Raw genomic sequence first — 26,607 nt, 5'->3', positions numbered from 1 at the left:
TATGTCCTTACTGCTACGCCCACCGCCACAAGCAGATACCCACATGATCGAAAAGACATTGTGGCTTATGCAAGCAAAGGTTTGTCACAGACTGAATGATTTTATTCACAACCTGAAAAAGAGAGTTTAGCAGTGGTGTGGGCTTAAGAGCATTTCCCCGTGTTCCTATAGAGAAAACCTTTTACATTTGTGACAGATGATCAGGCTTTGCTGACCAGCTTTGGTAATCCAAAGTCCAAGATGCCTCCTCGTATTGAACATTGGGGTCTGTGATTACAAGAGTACAACTACACAATTGGGCATGGTCCAGGGAAAGATCAAAGCCCTGCTGCCTATTTCTCCAGAATGCATATACAGTGTCAAGGTACCCCTTCTAAGACAGATGAAGTCTCCATAAATTTCATTGTGAAATCAATCACGGCTGCTGCTATTCTGTTAAATTGTCACTGCCCTGAGTCAAGGTAGTGACATGTTAAAGCTGAAAGACATTATTACACATCAGTCACGGAACCAACGTACTCAACCTCTTACCAGTGACCGTGAATACCAGAAGTTTAAAAATGTCCAAGATAAACTGTATGTGACACAAGAAGGCAATATCCTGAAGGGTTCGAGAATTGTCATTCCGGAGATTCTGCAACAACAGATAATTGAAGCGGCCCATGAAGGACATGCCACAAAACAAGCTCTCTGAGATCGAGTTTGGTTTCTTCATCTCGATGACAGAGTTGAAAGAGAATTCCTATCATCTGTGCAACTACCAGTCATCACAAACCACTCAATACCCCTTAAGCAAGTTAGAGTTGCCAAAACATGTCTGGGAAACAATTGCTGCTGACTTTTTCAGTCCACTTGACAATGGACATTACCTGATGGTGATTGTCGATGAAGACTCCCATTTTACATTAATAGAAGATCTCCCATCTATCACTCAGGAAAGAGTCATTGCGAGATTAGACAGCATCTTTGCGACATGGGGCATTCCTGCGATATTAAAATCTGACAATGACTCACATTTTAATAGTCGAAAATTCAGAGACGTTCTCAATCTGTTTCATGTGAAGCATCAAAAGAGCACAGCTCCTTGGTCACAAGCTAATGGCCTTGTTGAATATTTCATGAGTACAATAAAGAAAGCTGTTCATTGTGCTGCATTGGAAAAGCTCGACCTCAAGACTGTTATGAATTCTACCCTATGAGCTTACTGTTCAACTCATCACTCGACCTATCGTGCAACGTTTGTTTGGGAGAGCAAAGATGACCAAGTTACCTCAATGGACCAATACAAGATCAAGAATTAAGGGAGAAACCGATATAAAAGACTTGGATCATAAAGAGAAAATGAGACCTATGCAGACAAGCGACACCATGGAAAAGATGTTGTCTTCACAAGAGGAGATCGAGTGCTCGTCTTTAAGCTGAGAAAACGTAAGTCTGATGCTGAGCCATTTCATGTTGTAATCAGCAAAAGACACATGGTAACTGCCAAATGTCCTGGGAAATCCATTTACTTGCACTTCAGACATGTGGCTCATCACTCGTCAAATACTAATGTCAACGTAGAGACTGATTCAGAAAGGACATTTGGAAAACCCCAGACTGCTGTTCCTTCTGCATCTCCAACGCAGATCATGGACACTCCTGTTGCCGATTCCCAGTTTCCAAAGATGTGAAGTGATTGGGATGAGTAATCAGGGGCCAAGGAGGCTCATCAAAGAGCTAGGATTGTGTAAATGTTTGCAAAAAAATTTAATTTAGTATTTAACAGAGTGGGAGATTCAGTGCTGGCTGTGTGAGTATGAATGACAGAACACTTTTGGCTCCTGAAGGGATCTGTAGAGCTGTGACATAAGTGTTAGAACATGGTGAAGTGAATGCAGGTTTAGAATGTTGGGGTCGCGGTTACACACGGACAAATAAAGACATGTAATACAAAGCTCCTTATGTGGCATATTCATTGGCAGGTACGCAGGCTGGGAAAGAGGCTACATTTCCTACTATGATCCTGTGGTCCATGCCTTCCTGCATCACTATTTACCAAAATTTGAGGCTGCATATGGGACCTCTTTAGCAGTGTCTGGAAGATGAGTGGTCTCCAAAGGAGAACAACTGGGACTAGACTCTTATAGACATATAAGTGACTGTGAGACAGTCCCTTTCATTGTGTTGCAAGAAAAAGAACACTTCATTAGTTTATTTTCTGCAGGATCCTCCAACTCAAAAGATTGTGACAGATGCTGCTCCTTCATGATGGGGAGCTCACCTGGGATGCCTTTTTGTGCAAGGGTGTTGCTCGTAGAAGGAAAGCTCTAATCACATCAGTTACTTGGAACCCAGAGAATTCCATCTAGCTGCAAAGGCCTTTCTACTGGCTCTGATAAGGAAGATTTTCATTCCAACAAAGAACATGTCAACCATGCAGTACTTGAGAAAACAGAGAGGCACAAGATCTAGACCTCTTTCACAGGAGTAAAAAAAAATCTGGTTACAGGCCTTCGCCAAGGAGTCATCAATCAAGGAAATGTATTTACCTGTTCTAAACCAACAGGCAGAATTACTAGGTCAATTTTATGAGGCGGAGAATCGCAAGTGGATTTTAGTTAATCATGTGTTTCATCAGATTTTCTTATTGGGGCCATCCATAGACACCTTCACAACATCAAAAAACAATTCCAAGATTCTGGTTACAGGCTTTTTGGGCAGTGCCATTTTAATTAACTGGTCAAGGACATTACGTGTTTCTGCCAGTTCCATTAATTATCTCAGTAGTACTGAAATTCCAGAAATTGCAGGTGACGAGTATCCTCATTGCACCAGACTGGCAATGGTGGTACCTGAATCTGTTGCAAATATATTTTCTCCACACAGTAGGTATACATGTGAATCGAATCTCTTAACAGAATTATACTATCAGTTGTTTAAATAAGCACTTTCAGCTGTAGAGTCTTCTACATTGTTAGTGATGAAAACGTAAAAATTATTTTGCCTGAAAGTAGTGGTGAAATTTCAAATTAATCAAGCATTCAGTTTTCTTTGCCACCCTATCCTTCTGAGCAGAGCATTAAATACACTTTCTAGATGTTAGAAGGGTTATTTGCTTTTTCTAAACTAAAACTATTTTCTTACTCAAATCTAACCAACTGTTCATCAACTACCATCACATTTACCAAGATCTGACCACTTCCAAACAATCCATATTGTGTGGAATTGTAGTATTCATATCCTTGTATTACCAGTTAACTAAAACAAACCTCTACTAGGAGAACGTAGACCCCTCTCTACTTGGGCTTAAGCAAATTTTCACTGCCTGGCTGAAAATTATCCCGGTTTGAACATATGCAGAGCTGCCACTTGGAAATCATTTGACACCTTATTGCCCTGATTCCGATATAAAGGCTCACTTTAGTGTTGGTAAAGCTGCTTTAAATAACCTCTTTAGTTAACTACGTTTTTAAGAGACCCTCCACTTGTCATAATTTGGGATAAAGTTGTTAGTCCATATGCCCAAGAATTGCAAGTATTCTTAGTTTTAGATTGTGCTAGCCTAACATTTATTATCATGAAACAAGAGCCTCAATTAGAAAAAATGGTTGCTTGCTTGTAGTCCTGATTTAGCGTCATAATGGTTCTTAATTGAAACCATGAACAATCGTGTCTCTTTCCCAGATTTTGTTTTAGGTTTAAAATGAAATCGTGTAAAAAAACATTCCAAGCCTACACTACTCGCGTTGAACAGAACTGACTCTGTGAAGCGGCCATCAGTACAAAGCATTGTGGGTAGTCAAAGCTTCTTAGCTCTTAAAGGGATAGTATTATTTCTTGACTCCTGTAATGCAGGACTGTAGGACTGCAATTTCTTCATTATTTAGGCAAGCCAACAGTAGTTTGGCTTTAACTTCAGTAATATTGCTTTGAAAAAGTGCTTTTTTGGAATACCAACTGTAAAATTCAGAAAGTCTTGCCTATGTTAAACTCATCGATGGTGCTGCGCAGTGTGTTGAGATGTTGGACTTTTCACTGTATCCATTGAAATATGTATATAAACTGATAAGTGTTTTGAGGTCCCTGTGCGCGATGGGGAATTATTCTGACATGCATGCTTTCGATTACTATTTCTATTCCTTAGAACCAAGACTACAGGTAATTGATAATTTCACTAAAGTATTTGATCATTTGATCTTCTCCTGGGTGGTTTAAATACTGAGCTCTGATAGTGCCTGATTGGTTTCCTTGAGGCTGCACTTCCAAAGAAACACAGTAACACAGGAGTCGGACCATATCACTAATGATGACCCTGTTCTGCTTGTAAATGTGAACTCGGATTATTGAATGCGGTTTTAAAGACCATTTTATAACAAATATAAACACGAGAAATCCATGAAACAGAATGTCAATTTGCATTCTAATATTTCAGCTTTGTTTGCATTGTAAGATAGTCATGCTGGCCCTGCACTTATCTGGAGATCATTTCCGTGCATAAAATTCAGAGTGACCTATCTGAAACCAATTCAGCAATTTTCCATATTATGTAAGGACGGAATAGCTGCTCTCATTGGATATCACCGTTTCAAAATGTTTTATGCCTCTCTTTGGGGCCCGAATGGCGAATGTTCTTTGCCGGAGCGAGAATTCATTACAAGCTTTCAAAATGTAATGGCATCGCATCTCCACTCCTCCTAAAGTGCATCTTGCTATTAGTGGTTTTTGTTATTCGCACCGTAATTGAGCAGACGGTTGTGCTATTCATAGAGCCCGTTCAAGACATGCTGCAGAAATTCGGAGATAGGGAACCGAATAGAGGCTTCTGTTCCTTCTCTCTGCTGGAGCGTTGTCCTTCCCTTTCTTCTCGTCATGCAGCTCTCGTATTACGTTCAGTGTCTTCATTTCTGCGAGGTAATGCCCTTTTTATTGCACAATCAGTTGTTTACTGCTAATGGGCCACTCCGTGATGAAAAAGGCGCGATTTTCTGTTTTTAATCCGAAAAGTTTTAAATTTAGTCATTCTGACGCTTTCAACCAGACTGTGCCATAGCTCAGTGGCTTACTTCAATCAGCAATGCCTCCTCCTTTTTTGAAAAAATGATTTTTCTTGTAATACTCAGTTTATTACAATGTACTACAGTGTATTAGCGTGAGGCAACACAAAGGCTTGCTCGCCGCTCTAGCCTGCATTAGGACACCGCTGACGCACTCACGAGCTTTGAATGTTCTCGAGCCATGTGAGGCTCTCAAATGGAACAATGTGGCGATTACTGCACATGTGCTTTTTCACATCATATCATGGGGTACCAGACTACAATATGTTGTAGATAAATGTTCGTCAAATTTCGTGAAAATGTCTGCTACAAAACTTTCTTCCTGGTTTAGCAGAAGGCGGTGGATTATCTCCTCCAAAAAACCGTGCTCCTATTTATATTGTGGAACTGACTGTCTTTGTCCTTGTCTTCACTTCCAGCGAATGAGTCCGGTTGTAGGGGGCGCGCCGCCGCCTATGAAGCTGCCCCCTCCGTATACCCGACCTACAAGTTTCCCGTCCATAGAAGTAGATGAGGCTGGGGATGCTGCTGGTGACGACTATAATTTTACATCAGGTGAGCACAACTTCACCTTTGCTTTCTGTTGCCTTTCGAGCCCTTATTTTTCTACAACTAGCAATAATTGAGCATCTCGGTATTGTTAAGCCCTTATCGAGCGTACACAAGCTATTTTAGAAGGTTTAGTTGCATTTTAGAGCTTGCCAGGGAACACATATTATCTGTGAGCATTAAATAATATGACCGCCACTAAATACATTTGCAGCTTTGAATATTGTATTTTTTAATCTCATTTCTGTAATCTAATATCAGTTGGTATTTTCTGTGTATATGGAGAATGCAAATTACATTCGATTCGTAGTCTTAAACATGTTTTTACTTAACAAAGAGAGGTATACGGACTTACTGTAAGTAAAATGCATTACATTCAGTATAACTCCGAAAATGAGAATGCTGCATCAGTGCAGTCGTATGTTAAGATAGGGTTAAAGTACTTTGCATTAAACAATCATGAAATTCTGCTGTTATGTTAATCATGAATTCGCTTAATCACGAACTACAGAAAGTAGCTATAAAAAGTATTTTTTAATTTCTCCCTTTTGTTTAGCTCATCCCTTTGCTTCCCCTTAACTTCTCTTATCTTACCCACCCAGACATACCACCCCGTACTCACCCACTCTCTTTCTCTCTCTATCTCTACTCCCCACCACCCAGTTCATAATGCATACATTTTAAGAGGTCTTTCGACACCGTATGGACTATGGGAGCTTAATTGGTCCCGGCAGTGCCAAACAAAGTGGCCCACGTTCTTGGATGACGCCCTTTCATGAAATACTATGTGCTTAGTTTCATTGGGTTAATTTTTGGATAAATGTTTTTAAAAATAAGCAAATTAAAAGGTATAGAGTAAGTAACTTGGGGTAAACTAGGAACACTGTATTTTGGCCGGGTGGATCAGGTGAAAAAGCGGCTGAAGAGCAGCAACATCTGGCGAGTCGAGGGTTTCCGCCTGGTGACCAGGTAGGAAGAAACAAGAACAGCACCCAAAGCTGGATTTTTTTCCCCTGATCACCGTGTACTTAAGACATAAGGCAGGAGCACTTAAAGGTGTGTTCTAAAGCTGCCTTATGACTAATAAACTGATCAAAGGCATAATCCATGTTATAAAGAAATGTGGATGTTTTTATATAAAGAGCCTTCTTTAGTTATCTTGCTCTGGCCATTACAGAATCTTAAAAGATGGTCAAGCGTTTTTTTTTCTAATTTTATATGGCGTGAATGCGGAGCGATTGATTAGTTACATTACACAAGATCACTTTTTTTATTTTAAGCTTAGAGTGATTTCCCAGAATCACAGGATGTTAAGCCAGCGCCAGGACTCATCAAACAGTTCCCAGCTTGTAAGTTGGCAGCTCTGACCTTAGCTCCATACCCCTCCCTCCCCAACAAGGCCCTGCATGCTCAGATCCTCCTCGCCCACCATGCCTGGAATGTAATGGCCCAGCGAGGAGGAGAAAAGGCACTGCTTCTGGGCATGGCCGGCCCACAGAGGTGGGAATGGCCCGAGGGACAGAGCAGCACCTGGCCCCCAGCGAGGCTGCATCTCAGACTAAATGCCTCCCCTGCCCATCATAGGCTCAGGGCGATGACCTGGCAGGGGAGGAATGCAGCAAAGGGCATGCCGTGGGCTGGTTGACAGAAACGGCCCACAGGTCACCTTTAGGCACTGGCCCATCAGCCAATGCCCGACTGCCCGTCTTACCAATCCGATCCTGATTATGGGGGTTTATAGAGGGCTCGCATTCTATAACACTTGCTATTACCTGTGATAAGCAATTGATATAGGAATTGTTTTCCATGAAGTCAGTGTGTTGTGCTCATTCAGCACTATTAAATATGACTTTTGTCAATGCGTCATGGAGTACGTTTTGAAGAACTTGTGTGTTCCATGGGATGAATTGAATAATCATTGGAAGAGCAGGTTGCCTAGCTCAGTGGTTCTTAACCTGGTCTGCAACCCCTGGGGGTCCGTAAAGCCTACTCACAAGGTTCCCGACTGCTTAGAAATATAAAGAATATTAAGAGATAAGTAAGCAGAATATTAAATTGAAAACTTTCTGTAAATGTGAAGACATTTGAAAATGGCTAAAATTTAGTATCAGATTGATTTGTGGGAACAGTTTAAGTGCATCAAACAGAATTTACTATGGATGAAGACTTTAGAAAAGCTCTAGCCTTACCATTAAAATTATAAAGAATTATTTATTTTTTACACTTCTTTATTAATACAATATTTAATAATTTGTGTATTTGTTGGATAACTGCTGGTTTCTTTATTTTTTTGTGTGTTTGTTTGTGTGTTGTTTTGTGGTTCTAATCATCGTAAATGATTTGGTCAGGGTCCCTGGATTCCAGCAATTATCCAGTGGAAGTCCCCTGGTTCCAGTAATGATTAAGTGAGGAGCCACTGTCATCAGAAGGTTAAGAACCGCTCGTCTAGGTTTTAAAATGCTAATGTAATTTATGCTTGTAAATTACCATACCAGAGCAGAATGCTGTGCAAAATAAGTTTAAAGAAATGTTCCCAGGCTAAGTATACAGATTTGTAAGAGTAGGCATAGAAACAATATGCAGGTATGCTTGTAAAATGTGTTGGAATAGTTTATTTTTTTATGTCCCAGGGCAAGGAGAATTCTGCTGAGTTGTCCTTTCTCTCCAGTGGTGCATTCTGAAACACTTTAGAGAAAATGCTTGTAAGTTGTATTACAAATGGTAAATAATCGTGGCCCATTTATGCTTCTTTGTAGATGGAAATCATGGATGATTTTTGATTTAAAAGAAAGTTATGTATTTTGTAGCCTGTGTGGGAGAATTGGGGGTATTGAAATTGCCTTTTGAACTGTTCCTGAACACTTTCAAAGAAAATACTTTTTTGCCAAATGTTGGACCTGACAGTCTTAGGGTGGTCATCCCTCATCTTTTTTGCCAACCAACCACCCTCCCTCCATTTTTCTTACAATGTTTTTGCTGGTTTTAGGACTCTGCACACTTCACCACTGCGTCCAGTGCTAAAGTGCATATGCTCTCTCCTCTAAACATGGTAACATTGGTTCCTACCCCAATTGGCATGTTTAATGTACCTATAAGTTTCTAGTAATGTGCACTTGCCCAGGGCCTGTGCATTAAATGACACTAATGGGCCTGCAGCACTGATTGTACCACCCACATAAGTAGCCCTTTAACCATGTCTCAGGCCTGCCATTGCAAGGCCTGTGTGTGCAGTTTCACTGCCATTTCGACTTGACATTTAAAACTACTTGCAAGCCTTAAACCCCCCTTTTTCCTCTAGCGTAGGCCGTAGGTAACCCACAGGGCAGGATACTATGCAGGTAAAAGGCAGGACATGTCCTTATGTGTTTTACATAAAAAATCATAATTAATGTTCCACTCTTGTGAGACCTGTTTCTCTCATAGACTAGCATTGGAACTGCCCGCATATACTCTTAAGTGGTAGATTCTGATCTGAAAGGAGTAGCCATGTCTTGTTTGGTATTGCTAGAACGGTAATAGAAAATCTTGCTTACTGGTGAAGTTGGGTTTAAAATTACTGTTTTAGAAATTATACTTTTAGAAAGTGGACAATTCTCTGCACTTACTGCCATCTGTGACTTACAGCCTGTCTCCAATCCACCTCTGGTCTGTGCTGGTTGACAGCTCCCCTTGTGCATTCCACCCAAACAACCATAGACACAGGACACCCAGTCACATCTGCATTCATCTGCATACTTAATGGTCTTCCTGGCCAGGAAGGGTGGAGGGGCTCACACTTTAAAAGCCAGTGGCCTGCCCTCACACAAAGGATTGATAACCCCAACAGGGATTCTGGCAGACAGGAATGGGATGAAAGAGGAACTTGTGCACTTCAAAACCACTCTTTAAAGTTTCCCCCACTTCAAAGGTATTTTTGGTCTCTGACCCCACCAAATCAGACACTTCTAGACCTACACCTGTAACCTGTCAGGAACTGCCTGGCTGCCCAAAGGACTCATCTGGACTGCTTTGCTGAGAAGGACTGCTGCCCTGTTTGTTGCCCTGCTGGCCTCTGACTCTGCTGGAAGGACTCTGCCTTCCTCCTGAAGTGCTCTCCAAAGACCTGGATTGAGTTTGCCTCCTGTTTCTGAAGTCTCAGGGCCAACAAAGACTTTACTTCTTCAGGAATATCCTCGTGCATTGAAAAATCAAGACAACACCTGCAGAAATTGATGCAAAGCCTGCATTGCAGCGGAGAAATTGCCGCACCGCCGACGGAATGACGCAGCACTGACTTCCTAACTGGAAATTTGACACAGCGCCTGCCTTGCGCTAAATAATTTGGGTGCATCGCCTACCGGATCGACACAGGGCCTGCTCCTTCTTCCAGCGCATCAAGGATTTTCAATGCATTGTCCCTGGGCGTCAAAATATCCCCGCATCGCAGGGAAGAATCAAGACTGGGTGCCTGAAAAATTACGCAATCCCTTGCAACAAGGAAAGAAACAACACATCGTCTGCCACGCCGGAAAATTCGAAGTAACACCTTGTTTTTCCACGTATCTTCTCATCTGTGGTCTCTGTGTATCATTATTTTTGACGCATACGTACTGTGTGTAACAAAGAAACCGCTATTGATTTCTAAGGATTGAGACTCTTTTAAACCTTTTAAAAGTGATATTTCAAATTGTGCTTATTGGATCCAAGTCATTTTTGATCTTGTTTTATCCAGATAAATATTGTCTATTTTTCTAAACCTGTGTGGTGTATTTCTGTGGTGGTTTCACTGTGTTACTGTATGATTTATTGCACAAATACATTACATATTGCCTTCTAAGTTAAGCCTGACTGCTCAGTGCCAAGCTACCAGAGGGTGAGCAAAGGATAATTCAGATTGTGTTGTGATTTACCCTGACTAGGATTATGGCCCCTATTTGGACAAAGGGTTTATGCCTCTGACAACTAGAGACCCCATTTCTAAAAATAACAATTCAACATTCCTGAAGTTATTAAAAAAAATAGTGAGTTAAATCTCAATACTACACATTAGTAGGTTTTGTGGGAGGAAAAAATACCAAACCCTACTTTTTTTATTGCATAAAAAATATTCTAGAGGTCCAGGAAAACTCTCCTTCTAAAACCATTTAAAATAGGAATGTACAAATATGACAGACTTTGTGAACTTTCGAAATGTATCACCTTTGCAAAACATGATTTCTGAAAATATAATTTTGCATGTGAAAAGGAGCACATATAGCTACACCTTTTTTGAGATGGTGCATGTAAGTGGTTAATGCAACATACCTTTTCCAGCTTTGCACCTATAATCTGGAACAACACCCCATACGGGATCAGGACCATCCCAACAACCCTGCTAAAATTTAGGAAAGAGCTGAAAGCATTATTTTATAGTGCTATCCTCTGATTGTCTCGCCTGTCAAATTTTACAAGTTTTTGTGCCCAATGAGCTTTATGTTGTGTGTGTGGGACCAGTTGTTGTTCATGTGTGTGCATGCAATTTAATTTTATTAACATTCAAGTATTTCTAGAAATGTATTTTATCATGGGCTACTATTTTTTTACCTTCACTTTAACATATATTTTATTTAGTAAAGTGAATTGTTTGCCCTTTCAATTCTGCCCTTATTAGGTTTTATGAGGCTATAAAAAGAAGACTAGCTCCCACCTTTATTCCCGTTCTCTTGGCCATGCTGTTTTGTAAGCTGTGGTTGGCGCTCTAGTGTCTCTCCAATTTAAGGTCCTACTGCTGTGTTGTTGATGCTAGACCTCAGTGCTTCTTTTGATACGGTTTCCTATACCATCTTACTCCAGAGACTTCAGGCAGTGGGCATTCAGGGGAAAACCTTACAGTTGCTTACCTCTTTTCTGTCTAACAGGACTGAAACTGTTCATCTCTGTCCTTTTTTTTTTTTTTTTTTTTTGGAAAGCAGGGTACCCTTTGGGTTTTCTCGGGGCTTGGCCCTGAGGCCTAGGTTATCTAATATCTACTCCTCCCGACTGGCCAAACAGATCCAAAATGTTGCCCTCTCTTTAATGTCATAAGCGGATGACATACAAATTGTAGTGTCCAAGGGTGATCAATCTTCTGTGGCTGTAACTTTTCATGTGTATCTTGTTTTGGTAGCTCATTGGATGCATATGTATTCCCTGAAATTAAATGGGGATGAAACTCAGCTTCTCACCTTTGGTCCCCATGTCCATCATGCACATGCCTTAGTGGTGATCCATGGAGTTAGAAACTCTTCCTACGCTTACCAAAACATTTGGGCATTGTCTTTGACAATCAACTTACCTTGGAGAAATATATCAGTATGGTTGAGCAACATCATATTTCTATTTGTGCACGAGTCGCAAAGCTCTCCCTTTTCTGCCAGTGTATGTTCTTTGGTTAGTTTTCCAGGAAAACTTTCACTCTCACCTGGATTATTACAACACCTTGAATTGGGGTCTACCTTCAAAATCTCTGATTCATTTACAGTGAGCCAAATTCTAGGCAGTTAGAGTTTTGGCTGGCCTGCCACATAGCCATACGGTTACCCAGTTCTATAAAGCTTTATGTTGCCTCCCAGTGAATAGCTGTGTTATGTTAAAGGCCATGTGTATTGCCCAAATAGCTTTTTATAAGCAGGGTCTTGCAGTCCTTTACACTCTATTCAGGAGATGCATCTCTTGCAGATCACTAAGTTCTGCCAGCACACTTCTTTTAGATATCCCTCATATTAATCATGCTTGCAAAGGTGGCAGGGCTTTTTATTATCTTGCCCCTAAATTGTGGAACACCCTCCCCTGTCACTTCATGGACCCTGTCAAAATTTCATGAAGCTTTGAAAGCCTGATTGTTTCAGTATGATGTATTTTTCCCTTTTAGTGCTGGCTGTCATGAATGTAGAAGACTTTGAAATAGAGTTGTGTGTTGTAAACATTTTGTTATTATGTTATCTTCACTGAGTAGAGTCGTTTGCAGGTTGAAGATTACAGGAGACAAATAAAACCTGGGGTACTTTGCATTTGACAGGAATCATCTGGTTTCTGGAAAGTTAGGAGGAAAACTAGTGAAAGATGTTGCAAGTGAATCCTATTTGAGACTTCATAGTGGCGATGAGGTTGGGGAAATCAATGGTGTTGAAGTCACTAGAGAGGTTCAGCAATATCAGAAGGCACGGGCCATCTTTGTGGTCAGAAGGACATCGTCTCTGAAGTCTAAGGTGGTGTCTCGGAACTGCAGCACAATTGGAAGCCAGATAGGTAGCCCTGCAGAACATGGTTAGGGGTGATGTGATCTTGGAGTGGTGTGTAAACTGCCTTCTGAAAGAGACTTCTAACTGCAGATTCCTCCCCTTTTGAATATTCACCAGGTATCAGACTGGATCCAGAAACCTTTGAGCAGTACCTCTGCATACCGGTAGGTAGAACCACGTGGCTGCCCTCTAAAATGATGTGCAAAGCCAATATAGGTGCCACTTCCACGTGCTGCTGTCGGTTCCTTTCTGTTGTAGCACCAGACGAGACTCCAGAGATAACCCTAGTCTTTTTTGAGACCCCTTTACTGCAAATTTCTACAGTGTACGAGGCATATGTCACCTGGCAAGACAACAGAGTTCATGCCTGGTAAGGACTGTCACAAACAAATGTCTATGACAGATCCTCATCAGGTTTGCCAGTGATTCCTGGAGTGAAATCACAAGTCAAAGGCCTACTGCAACTGTCCGCTGCGTCTGTCAGCGCAATCCCTCAGCGAGACCTGTACTTGGCGCCGATGCCTGATTTGCCGCCAACATGAATCTCTGGTGACTACTGACTCCACACTACGACGACCGTCCACAACGCCCGACTTGCTCCTCGCACCAAGAATAACCTGCTTGTAGCCCCTGCTAATACAAATGGCACCTGCTCGCACGAGAAGATCACTCTTCAATGGGACAAACATAATCCTTGTATCCCACCCGTACTCCATCGCAGTCGGCCTGTACTTGTAACTTCACCCCAGTCCAATGTTGCTATTTTTTGTTGCTATTTTCACCTTAAACGTTAAAAACTAATTTCTCCAGTTTTGCTGGTTGGATCTTTGCCATTTTACCATTGTTTATATCAAATTTTACTCTATTGTTCTAAATTGGTTTGGGATTTTTCTTGAGTTCCTCAAAGTTAAGACTATCAAATTTCTTACAGTGATGCTCAGTGATGGGATCCAGTACTTGTGTTTATGCAGTGCCATTCAGTGTTTTGTGCATAACTAAAATGTCCTAATTATAACTGGCATCCAAATCAATTTATTTTTAATTCACCTTGATTGGCCATATTCTTTCGTTTTTCCAAACCAAATCCCATTAGTGGGGTAGAGGGGGAGAAAGGAGTTGATATGACCACAGGCCCAGAGCTGGAGCAAGAGGAGGGGGGCAACTTGCTTCCAGGAGTGAGGTCCCCTGCCAGTGTCTGGTACAGTACATCCTCCTACAACCTGTTCCCTGAGAAGTCAGAGGACTGGAGAACTGAATGAGAATTCATACTACAGCTGGCCAAACTGAAATTAGATGAAGGGAAGCAAAGGGTTGACGTAGAGGTAGCCTTAGCCAAAGATAAATCTGAGGCAGAAAGAGCCCTAGCAAATGAGACTGCTGAGGCTAAAAGGGCATTGAAGGAGAAAAAGCTAGCTCTGGAAGAAAAGATAATGCTGCTGGCTCATAAAATGAGTAAAACGAGGCTGGACCTCAAGTCAAACAACCTAGAGTCCAGCAGCAATGGTAGAAGTGACAGTGCAGTGTCCAATGGAAACAGAAGTGAGCATTTCCCCCAAGACCTTTTACCTAGCTGTGGGGTGAGGATGATATTGATAAGTGGCTTTCAGCATATGAGGTATCTCTGCATATGCATAGGGTCCCAGAGGAGGACTGGGGTATAATCTGTGGAAGCACATGGCAACTGTGGGGAGGGATTCCCTGTTGGCCTTAGAGTTAGCTGACCAGATGGTCTGTGCCCCCATGAAAAAACTCTTATCACAAGTTTGGTCTTACCCCAGAGAAGTACAAGCTAAGGCTCAGGGACAGTCACAAACTGTCTAGTCTTGGGTACATTTCATGGACCACTCTGGTAAGGCACTGAATGGTTGGGTGAATAGCATCAAACTGATTGATTTTGATAGGCTGTATGATCTGATTCTGAGCGAGTATCTGCTCAGTAATTAAGTGATGTGAACATCTGATAGACTTCAAGCTCAATGTACCAAGGGAGCTTGCAAAAGAAGCTGTCCTTCAGATCAGAGAAATGGTTTCAAAGGCCATTGTGCCTGAAAATACCGAGAAGCACAGGCAGTGGGTCACTGTTAATGGGAGAGAGGATGCTCTGAGAGACACAGGAGCCAGTATGACTACTGTTCGGTGTCATCTGGTGTCCTCAGCACAGGTAGATTGTGATGTAGTCCACCAGGTTGGGACAGCAGACAACCTGGTAAGCCACTATTCAGTGGCTCTAGTTCTCTTTGAATTGGAGGGGTGGGGGTTGACAAGAGGTCTCAGTTTCCTTAAAGGTACTTGTTAGTCCAGCCCTGCTATTGACTAACTGTTAGGGAATGTCATGGAGCATATACCGCCTGGAAAGAGGCTGAACTCCGGTCTCACCTTGAGCTGTTGGGATTGCCTGAGTTGGTGTAGCTGAGAGCACTGTCCATAGCAGCCCATCAGGGGAGTCAAAAGGACTTGGAGCCAGGTACCTGTCAAAAGGAAAAGGAGCAGGGGTCGTGGGAGATCTGTCCCTGAGGATCCGCTGGACCAGGAGGAAGCTGATCCTGATGGTGATGCTCCGGAAACCTACAGGGGAAGACATTGCTGCCTTGAGGATCTACCTGAGTTTGCGGGATGGCAAACTGAAGGGGTGCCATTTTTAGCAGAGTTATGCAAAGCACTGATGGAGTACCTTTCTCTCGAGGGCCTACAGCGGCAGGCAAAGGCCCAGGCAGCGGGCAACAGCTATGGTGAAGACCTTATCTATCAAGAGAATTAGATCCTATATAGTGAGCCTAAGGTTCCTGAGCCTGGAGCAACCAGTGTGTGATGGTGGTCACCTAGTGCTGCAGGGCTTTGTTTTTGGAAGTGGCTTATGACATCCCCCTGGCAGAACATATGCGGCAGGCCAAAACCTTTGAAAAGTTGCTCACCCACTTCTGTTGGCCGCGGATTAGGATGCACTCAAAGACAACAGGTTCATCCTAGTCTCTGTGGACCATGCCACACAGTAGTCGGAGGTAATTCCTCTGAAGGTGGTGAATGCGCTCACAGTGGCCAGGGCACTAATGGGGATATTTACCCATGGAGGTTGTGTCTGATCGGGGCACCAACTAAATGTCTGCTAATAAATCGATGTGGGATGAGTGTGGGGGTAACCTAGAAGTTCTCTAGCCCATCCCATCCCAGACCAGTGGACTTATTGAAATATTTAAAAAGACCCTGAAGAACATAATTATGGGCCTAGGGGCTAGAACCCATGAGGCATAAATAGGATGTCTCCTTGCCATGCCTTCTCTTAGCTTACAGAGAAGTGCCTCAGAAGGGAGTGGGGTGCAGCCCCTTTGAACTCTTGTTTGGCCATTCTGTGCGTGGATGTCTCTTTATTGTCAAGAAGTGGTAGCAAACTACTCCCAAAACCCCCCTCAGGATGTAGTGAGCTACATTTTGGAAATCCAGTCTTATATGAAGCGCACCTGGAAGAAGGCCACAGAGATTATGGAAGCCAGATAGGAAGTGATGAAGCACTAGTATGACCAGAAAGCAACTCTGGTAGAGTACCAACATGGCCAAAAGTATGGGTAATGGAGCCTATAGCACCCTGGGCTTTAAACAAACAGTGGACTAGGCACTATGAAGTCAAAAAAATTGATGAGATAGGTCATCAACCTGGTGGGCCTCAAGACATCTAGAAACCCCTCTAGGGTCCTACATGTCAACCAGTGCAAGCCCCACTTTGAAAAGTCCAAAGTAACCAGGCCCCTGGTGATGGATGATGGTGTGGAGGAGGAGACTGAGTTCCTTTCTGCCCTTCTGTCTTCCAGGAATCAAAATATGTCAGTGGAAGGAATTGTCCTCTCCCCTACCATGGCCCCAGAACAACAAAGGGATTATAACCACTTGCTAGGGTAGTTCACCTCTCTTTTCTCACTGACTCCCGGGCATACCACTTGATGTACCCATGATATTGACACAGTGGACACAGTGACTGTCAAAAATACAATTTAGACTGTCTGACAAAGTGAGAGCCAGAATTGAAGATGAGATGTCCAAAATGCTGGACATAGGGGTAATTGAGTACTCCGGTAATCCTTGGTCCAGTCCAGTGGTTCTGGGACCCAAGGAGCCCCCCCAAACCCCAGGCCACACCAGAACTCCGACTCTGTGTGGATTGCAGAGGGCTCAACACAGTGACCTAGACTGATGCACACCCCATCCCCCAAGCTGATGACCTCATCAACCAGTTGGGAGCTGCCATGTTCCTAAGTGCATTTGATTTGACATCAGGGTACTGACAGATTGCTTTAACCAACGAGGCCTAGGAGAGGTCTGCGTTCTCCACCCTGGAGTGCCACTTCCAATTCAGAGTGATGTCCTTGGGTTAAAGAATGCCCCTGCCACCTTCCGAGGTTGGTCAACCTGTTCCTGGACTGAAAGGCTTCACTGCTGCCTACTTGGATGACATTGCAGTCTTTAGCACTGGCTGGGATGACCACCTGCACCACCTCTGGGTGGTGCTTCAGGCTCTGCAGGGGGCAGGCCTGACTATCAAGGTCAGTAAATTCTAGATAGGGCCAGGGATCTGTTATGTACTTGCCCACCAATACGGTGCGGGCAAAGTGACCCTTAGCCCAAGATAGAGACTGCCCATGCTAGGGAAACTCCAAGATCCAAACTGAGGTTTGAGCCTTCTTAGGCCTCACTGGTTAGTACAGGAAGTTTGTCAATGGACATTGCTCCATTATTTCCCCCTTGACAGAGCTGACTTCTGAAAGGCAGCCCAAGAAGGTGCCTGGACAGAGGTGTGCCCAAAATCATTTGATACACTCGAGGAAGCCAAGTGCACAGCACCAGTGCTCAAGGCACCCAAATTCTCCAAGGAATTTGTAGTACAAACTGACAATCCGAGCATGGCATTGGGGTTGTGCTTACACAGTTAAACAGTGAGATATTAGACCAACCCGTAGCCTTCATCAGCAGGAGGTTACTTCCCAGGGAACATAGATGGAATGCAATAGAAAGGGAAGCATTTGCAATGCTCTGGGCACTGAGGAAGTTGAGACTTTACTTGTTTGGGACTCACCTACAGGCTCAAACATACCACAGACCCCTCAGATGCAGATGAGGGGTAAGAATCCCAAATTATTGATTTGGTCTTTCTTCTTACGGGGAATGGAATTTATAATAGACCATTGCCTAGGGACCTACTATGGCAATGCTGATAAACTTTCAAGGTTTTTACGCCTTAGAGATGAACACTCCCATTACGGTTGGTAGTACTCATGCTTTCTGTTGGGACACATTAGACCCGACATCCATGGTGTGATGTTCCCCAGACTTTTTGCCTTCATCTCCTGTTTTTGCTGAGCTTATTTTTCGTTGGCATTAGGACTCTGTGCACTGTAACCCTTCTGTCTAGAGGCAAAGCGCTTGTGCTCTCCCCCTAAAACATAGTAAAAATAGTCCACACGTAATTTGCACATTTAATTTACTTATGAGCACCTAGTAAATGGTACTACATATACCCAGGGTCTGTAAATTAAGTGCTACAAGGGGGCAGCAGCACCCATTGTGCCACCAATTAAAGTAGCCCTGTAAACATATCTCAGGCCTGCCATTGCAGCCTGTAGTGCACTCTCAAACTGCCATTTCACCCTGCCATAATAAACCTTTAGCAGGAACAACCACTCTTCTTTAATACTTATAAGTAACCATAAGGTAGGCCCTAAAGGCTCCTAGGGCAGAAAAAGTAGGACATGTGTATTAAGTCTTACATGTCCTGGCAGTGGAAAAACTCCTAGAGTAATTTTTCACTGTTGGAAGGCTGTCTCTCCCATAGAATAACACTGAGTTACCTTATTACTCCTAATAAGAGTTAACTTCAGTTTGGGACCAGATAGAGAAATGCTGTTCCACTGACGTGAATTGTAAATTTATATTTCCTTCAATGGTAAAGTCAGATTTTAAGTTGCTGTTCGAAAAATGGCACTTTTAGAAAGTTTAGCATTTTTCTACCTAAACCAAATGTGCCTTTCTACCAGTGCCCAGGGTCACATGGCTGTGAGTGGCTCTCCTGTTGTGTATTCTTTCCAAACAGGGAAACAGGATGGCTGCGTTGGAGCTGTACTCAGCGATAATTTCACTTTAAAGAGCCCATCTTCAGCACACACAAAGGAACTTGACCCCACACCAGTCCTTGTCTCTGTCATCCTAGACAGTTTTGAACAAGGAACATGGGAAGGGGAAGAACTGATCAGAACCAGTTTTGGTGACCAGGGAATTCCTCCCCTCAAAGACTAGCACTAAGTTTAAAAGCAGCTCCTTCAGAGCCTCTCCTCAAAACACTCCTAGACCTGTGGAAGATTCAGAAAAAAACCATCCTGCTGTCTAAATAAGGATGATTTGGACCTGCTTACCTTGAAAAGGTAGGGGTCATTGGCTAACTTGTTTGAGCTATATGGACACAACAAGCTTTCAGAGGCCTCTCTGCAGCTGACCAGCACTAACTGTACCTGCCTGAAACCTGCTGCTGGCCTCTATTGGAATGATTCCGGATTCCCAAGAGGTGCCACCCAAGTACTGGACTCTTGGTTGGCATTCCCCTGAACTGAAGCTGAAGATACAGATGTTTTAGGCCCCTCGCAACTTCAAAGTGTCCCCTTCGCGTGGCGAAACAATTTCCTGCCAACCCAAAGCTCCTGCAAGACCTGCTATTCGCGCCAACAGCCACTGTCTGCAACAACTGCCATCGCAAAGCTGCTGTAAGACCTGCAGTTCAAAACAATAACCCACGTTGATCACCAACACAAAGCTTCAGCGACAACTGGCTCTTCATGCTACAACAGTGACTGTTAGAGATACCAGACATGTTCTTGCTGACTATGACCTCCTATCAGACCCTCCAATGGCAACGTAAACGCCTCCTACAGACTTTAGAAGGTAACTTCAGAGTAATGAACCTAGTTTTTTCATCCGACCTGCACTCTATAGCAGTATGCCTGAACTTGTGACTTTACCCTGTTCCAGCGCTGGCAGATAACCTCTACTGGTGCCTTGTGATTTTGGTGCTATTTTCACATAAAAGTTTTAAAACTCATATCTCCCGTTCTGCTGTTTGGATTTTTGTCATTTTGGCGTCATTTTGTTTATTACATTTAACTGTATATTCTAAATTGGTTTAGGATTTTTTTTTAGCTGTGTTTTCACCTTAATGCTGTCTGAGTGCTTCCTAAGTACTTTACGCATTGCCTCTAAGTTAAGCCTGACTGCTTTTATGCCAACCTACCAAAGGGTTAAGCACATGTTTATTTAGTAACTTTTGTGGTGCACCCTGACTAGGACTGTTTGAGTAGGGATACTACGCTTCTCAATTAGTAACCCAATTTATTTCATTGGTGTTCAGTGGTGGGATCTAGTATTTGTGTTTGTGCAGTGCTACTCAGTGACTTGAGCAAAACTAAAAATCCGTAATAATAATAATGTGATATCAGAATTGATTTCTTTTTAATTTTCCTCATTTGCCATTTATTTTCCCTTTTCCAAACCAAGTCTCATTACTCCTACATTTCTCTACACTGCTCCTGAGTGCCTTGTTCTGTTTTAGATCTGCACCCCCTTACCGCCTTATGTGGAAGGACAAATCAAAATTGTGACGCTAGTCCAGGTCTTATCTGTCCTCGACCCTGGGGACCTTATGATGGCACTGGATCTGCATGATGCCTCTTTCCATACACCTGTCCTGTGGGTCCATTGCCACTACCTGCGGTTTGCTGGGAGACGAGCATTTTCAGTTTGCTATGCACCCGTATTGTCTCCATATGCACCTTGGGTGTTCATGAAAGTTGTGGTGGTGCTAGCAGCACATCTTCAGAGGTCCGGTGTCTCAGTCGTCCCTTACCTCGACCACTGGGTGTTCAAGGCGGGCTCACCCCAGGCAGTCATCTGCTACCTTCAGTCTACAGCAAACCTCCTGATCTCTTTAGGGTTCACGCTAAAAGTCACACCTGGCTCCTGCTTAGATGCTTCCCTTCACCTGAGCCATTCTGGACACAGTTCAGTCTTGTGCCTTTCTCCCAGAAAGGAGAGTCCAAGACATTCAGGCTATGATCTTGATCATTCAACCTCTATCCTGGAGTTCAGTGAGGTCCACTCTGAGGTTGCTGGGAATGATGGCCTCCTGCATCCGTCTGGTCAAGCACACCAGGTGGCATATGTAGGGTCTGCAGTGGGATTTTAAGTTTCAAGGGGACCTCTCTGACCACATCCAGATTTCGTAGTTGACTGCAAGAGGTTTGTAGTGGTGGTTACTGAACCACGAATGGATCAGCTGCAGAAACATCCTTCTCCCTCCCAGAGCTGACAGTGGTAACAGATGCCTCACTTCTGGGTTGGGTTGGCCACCTGGGAGGTGGAGATCAGAGTCCTCTGGCGGAGTCCCAGCTCAATATCAACTTCCTGGGGCAGAGAGCAACCCACTTGGTGCTAAGTCTCCCATCCTTGAAGGGGAGGCTGGTAATGGTGCTCATGGACTATACCAACACCATGTGGTATTGCAACAAACAGTCCTGGTGGGGTGATAGACCCTAAGTTAGGAAGCACTACACTTCTGGGAAAGGATGGATGAACAAGGAATTTTTCAGGGGGTGGACCACCTGGCAGGTTGTTTGAATGCCAGGGCAGACAAGCTCAGTCGTCAATGCTTAGCAGATCAGAATTGGCAATTGCATCCGGAGGTAGAGCAAAGTCTCTTCCACGAATGGGAAGAACGTTGGCTCGATTTAATAACTACCACAGAGAACATGCAATATCAGCAGTTCCAGGCGTTGAAGTTTGCAAGGCGTCTCTTGCTAGAAGTCACATTCCACCTAAGGTGGAACTATGGATTTCTGTATGCCTTCCTGCCAATACCTCTTCTGCACTGAGTTCTGAAGAAGGGAAGGACCGATTGGGCCCAAGTCCACGTAGTTCACAGGATTGGGCACTGATTGCATAGTATCCAGAACTCCTAGGCATGAGAATGGGTCCTCTGCTCAGGCTGGCCCACTGGGAGGAACTGGTGTTGCAGCAATGAGCAGATTCCTGCACCCAGGCTTTCGCAGTCGCCACCTTCATGCCAGGAGATTGAACTGTGATAGCTTAACACCTTCAACCTTTCACTGGAGGTGGTTGATATAATCTTGGAAGCCAGGTATCCCTTGACAAAAATAGTTATATGCCGGTATTTGGGACCGATTTCTGGCTTGGTGCTGCACACTGCAGATTGACCCCTTCCAGGCAATGTTATCTGATGTTTTGTTTGTTTTGGCTCTTGGCCAGAAAACTTTTGCTCTCAGCACAGTTAAACATTATGTTTTGGCTCTTCTGCCTTTTTGCAATTGTCAGATCAGCCCTCATTATTTAAATCACCTGTTATGATACATTTTTGGAAAGGTCCACAACATAGGTTTCCTACCTCTCCTTTTCCCATGTCACTGTGGGACCTTAATTTAGTCCTCACTTACATAATGTGTACTCCCTTTGAACCACTTCACATCTGTCCTTTGAGGCCTCTATCTCCCAAGGCAGTTTTCTTCGTCACCATAACATCGGCGGAGCAAGTGAGTGAGCTTTAGGCTCTATGTGTCAACTCCCCATACACATTTGTGCCAGACAAACTGTTTCTGTGGACGCGAGCCTCCTTCAGGCCAAAAGTTGTGAGACTGTTCCATGTTGGTCAAAATATCATGTTACTGGTGTTCTTTGCTCTGACTCACCCCTCTCAGGAGCAGGAGAGACTATATCACTTGGACCTCAAAACAGCACTGAGTTTTTGCTTTGATCAGACCAGAGAAACCAAATGGACAGTCAGCACTTTGTGGGACTCACCGAAGGGAAAAAAAGACAAGGCCATTCTGAAAAGGGCTATTTCCCGCTGCATCGTGCTCTGCTGTAGGATCTTTTACACAGTGGCCAAAAAGCAGCTCTGGAAGGGCTGCAAGGTCATTTCACTAGAGTAAAGCTATCACTGCGTTGCATGCGGAATTCCTGTCCTGGACATCTGTCTGGCAGCTATGTAAGTGTCACTCCACACATTCACAAAGCACTACACTGTGGACAGCTAGGACTTTTTGGTTTGAGTCCATTTACAGACTCACCTCCAAATAGATACTGCGTTAGTATCTATTCAAAAGGCAAGGAATCTGAGGTTGGAAGTCTATCGGAAGAATAAATTACTTACATTCAGTAACGATCTTTCTGGTAGAAACTCTGCCTAACTGTAGATTCCTCACAGGCCCTCCCATCCTCCCTTTTCTGTGATTTGATTGGACTTTACCCCTTAATAAGATCCCAGGTCTAGGAATCTGCACACTGGTCAAATCGAATTTGCTGTTGGGGCTCTGTGCCGGGGCACTGTTAGCCTCAAAAGCAAATGATGTCAGCATGCAGGTGTGGCACTTATTGTCATTTCCATAGTGGACGGGTGTCAGTGCAGCACTTCACGGTTCCACGTACTGGCATGCTGATGTATTTCTCCAAAGTTTTCGGATTCTAGTGCACAAAAAACAGACGTAATTCTTGAGGTCCTCCTAAAGTACCATTCCTGGCTGCAGTTCTCACTTAATTGGCATTATGTCAAAGCTGTAGAAAACTACAGTTTTTAAGCACTTGCTAAAAACAAAAGCCCTTGCTTAGTTTGGATGACTTGTACAATGTCCATTGTTTGTCCCTTCCACCAAAAGTTGGTGAGCTGTTCGAGAACCTACATTTATCCCTGTTTTAAAATTTAGCTGGTTTTTATCTTGTTTTATCTTGAACATTTATTTGTTTGCGGCCCCTATCCAAGCTCTTACATCTCGCACAGGCATGCTTGAAACATGTACACAGATGACACCCAGTTAATTTTTGGCACGTCACATTCAATCTTAGTGGCCATAGAAAAAATACATCCTTTATCTTTAAAGGAATGCCTAACCCTCATCTGCTGGTGCATGTCCACAATATGTCTTAATTTATAGCAACCAAGACCATGGTGCTTCTCATTCTACCTGACACTGCTGACTAGAAAGATAATCTTTGGCCTCATATCATGGACAGACTCCCACACTGATGAAAAAAGTTCAGAATTCGTAATCAACCTGGATAGTAGTTTGACACTGGAGGACTAGATGTCGAAGCCACAACGATAGGCAACATTTGTTTAAACTGATAACCTGAAAGGGATCTTTCTATGCATAGGATCCCATTTGCATCCTGTAGTATTGAATGCACTCATCCATTCTCTGCTGGATTTGAAAACTCAGTTTACCATGATGCACCTGAAAGTCTTGTACAGAAGTATACCATGCGGTCCCTTCACTGGCTGATACAGAAAAATGATATTTTCACAGTCCTGATAGTGACCATAGGAGCTATAAATCAGGTGTGTTCTGACTTTATTACCTCTAAGCTTAAGTGGGATACCCAATGACATTCCTTTTGCTCAGTCCTTTTTGTGTGTTCCCAAATACATGATTGCACACCACAGAGGAAAACTATTCTCTTAATAGTTGCCAAGTCTTGTGATTCCCTCCTTCTAGGTGTGTGTGCAATCTTGTCTCCTTATGTTTAGAAAGGTGCTAAAAAACAGGGCTAAATACATTCTGTGCCTCGCTTAGTCTGCTCCCTCTCCAGTGTATTGCCCAAGTGGTATATTACGTTTCTATAATGCCGAGAATCTATTGCAAACATGCTCTCACTTTTAACAGAAAACTACATAATGTTAAAGTACTGTGAACATTTTCTAAATATTTGCATATGTTAGTATGGGACAGGCCAGCTTGGGTTCCTCTGCCTTTACGTCATTTAACTTGTTGTTTGAGATTTGTGCCAAATCCTTGGCATGGTGAAATGGATCTACATCTCTCAAGGGGCCTGATACTAAGACATGAGTTTTTGTAGTATCAGAAGTTCATAACTGGAAAAGTGGGTTTCCACCCAGCCTTAATTATAGACCTAGCAAGGACAGAAATATAAATATGGATTCAGTCTTGATACTCATTTTTCCAATTTTACCAGATGCCTGTTCTGTGCCTGCACATAGGCCACAGCAAAAGTCTATGATATTAAGCCTGCTAGTATGTCATGAACATAGGCTATTTCAGCTTTTTATATTTTTGGAAATGAAACATTATTTTGGCCAGAGCATCCTCTGTTTTAGAAGAAACTTTTGAAGGCTTTGAGTCACAAAGAATATCCATCAAAATGCAGGTTGACTCTTAAAGAAGTGATTCTCCTACTCGATATAATATGTTTGATTCTAGATGGAAGCATATCCTGAACCCATCATTCATAAATTGATGGTGATATAATGTTATGCTGAATGTGGGATGGGAATGTGATTTCCATTGTTTGAAGATGAACTTGAACTTTACATCAATCTTAACCTTGTTGGTGCACAAAGTGGATCTGTAAAAAGACATACTTGGTAGTTCCATCATATATTTATATATATTCACCTCTTTTTGTTTTTGTTTTTACACTATTACCAGTAGCAATTTTAGCTACATTTCTGAGTTTCATTACATCTACTCCAGCACACTGTTTTTGAATATCTGTAGTATTTAAAATCTGAACATCTAGTCATCAGTCACAGTCCTAAAAAAAGAAAGTCTACCTTGTATTCCAAACCTAGGTTCTTTGTTTCTTTTAACATAATTTATCATCCCCATTTACACCTGGCTCTCAATTCGCATTGGTTATCTAGCTGAATGGTCCATTTTGCCCTCATTGGATTGGTAAGAAATATTGAAACTGCAGTGCTCGTAAGTAAGCTGATTTGTTTTTGATACTTGAAGAAGTGATATTTTAGTTGCAGGGATACTAGTCAGAGTATATTAGGGGAAACAATCAAAGGGATGAATGGGAAAAATATGAGAGTTTTAAAAAGTGGGATAACGAGTTACATAGTAAAAGTTATTGTTTTGTCTTTTTTGGGGTCTCATTGATAATGCTTTCATCTGTCTCTTTGTGAGTCACATAAACGTTTGGGTTGCTGCAAAATATCTGGTTCTTGTTTTCACATGATATGAAACTGTGAGAGTGTAGAGTTTTTTTTATGATTGAGATTTTACTAAGTGTTAGCTTTGTTTCAGGCAGTCTGTAGCTTTTTCTCCCTTAACTGAATTTCTTACCGTTCTTAACGCCATTCTCACTAAACTTAGATTCTCTTTGAGATTATTATCTAAGTGGATATATTGTGCAATTTTTGCCAAGAACACATTTTAAAAGTCTAGGAATCAAGAAAGAAGACAACATTGATAACAATATTATGGATTTAACGCTCCTTTATATTATTTTTATAACAGTCTTATTTAGCTCATGAACCTTGATTTAATAGGGCACTTAAGTGCAATCTAAGTTTCACATTACATGGAACTGTAGTAGAAAACCATTTATTTAAATATGAGATAAGTACACTGGATAATGTCAGTATGCCATTCAAATATAATATTTAATATATTAAAATGTTTATATATTATTTAATAATTTTAAAATTGAATAAAGTGACAAACCATAGCAGTTATTTTTCAAACAAAGTGCTACTTTAAAGGGCTATATATATATATATATATAATATTTATATATATGTGTATGTATATATAGATATATATATATAGATAGATATATATATAAAATCTTCTTTCTATGTCTCCAAGATCATAGTGTTTAGGGAGTATCATTTCTATTGGACAGCACCCATTTGCCATCTACTGCACAGCAAATAAGTGAGGAGTGCAGAGTCTCAACAAAGGAAGTGATTGTTAGCAGGGTAAGTGCAAATATACAGT

The 26,607-nt window shown here is 42.5% G+C and overlaps 1 protein-coding gene across 6 annotated transcripts in view; it reads left to right on the top strand.

The window, feature by feature from the left end:
* The window catches only part of PATJ (PATJ crumbs cell polarity complex component), a 1,201,300-nt gene that overhangs the window by 718,090 nt on the left and 456,603 nt on the right, over nt 1-26,607 (top strand). For all 6 annotated transcript variants that reach the window (XM_069232550.1, XM_069232545.1, XM_069232547.1 and 3 more), the window contains one exon: nt 5,456-5,591. In XM_069232550.1, the coding sequence (XP_069088651.1) occupies nt 5,456-5,591 (136 nt within the window). The remainder of the gene's footprint in view (nt 1-5,455; nt 5,592-26,607) is intronic.

This window comes from Pleurodeles waltl, chromosome 4_2, assembly GCF_031143425.1.
Source record: "Pleurodeles waltl isolate 20211129_DDA chromosome 4_2, aPleWal1.hap1.20221129, whole genome shotgun sequence".
In the NCBI taxonomy this organism is placed as follows: domain Eukaryota; kingdom Metazoa; phylum Chordata; class Amphibia; order Caudata; family Salamandridae; genus Pleurodeles; species Pleurodeles waltl.
The sequence above is the reverse complement of the archived record's forward strand: the minus strand, read 5'-3'. Positions and strand labels throughout refer to the sequence as shown.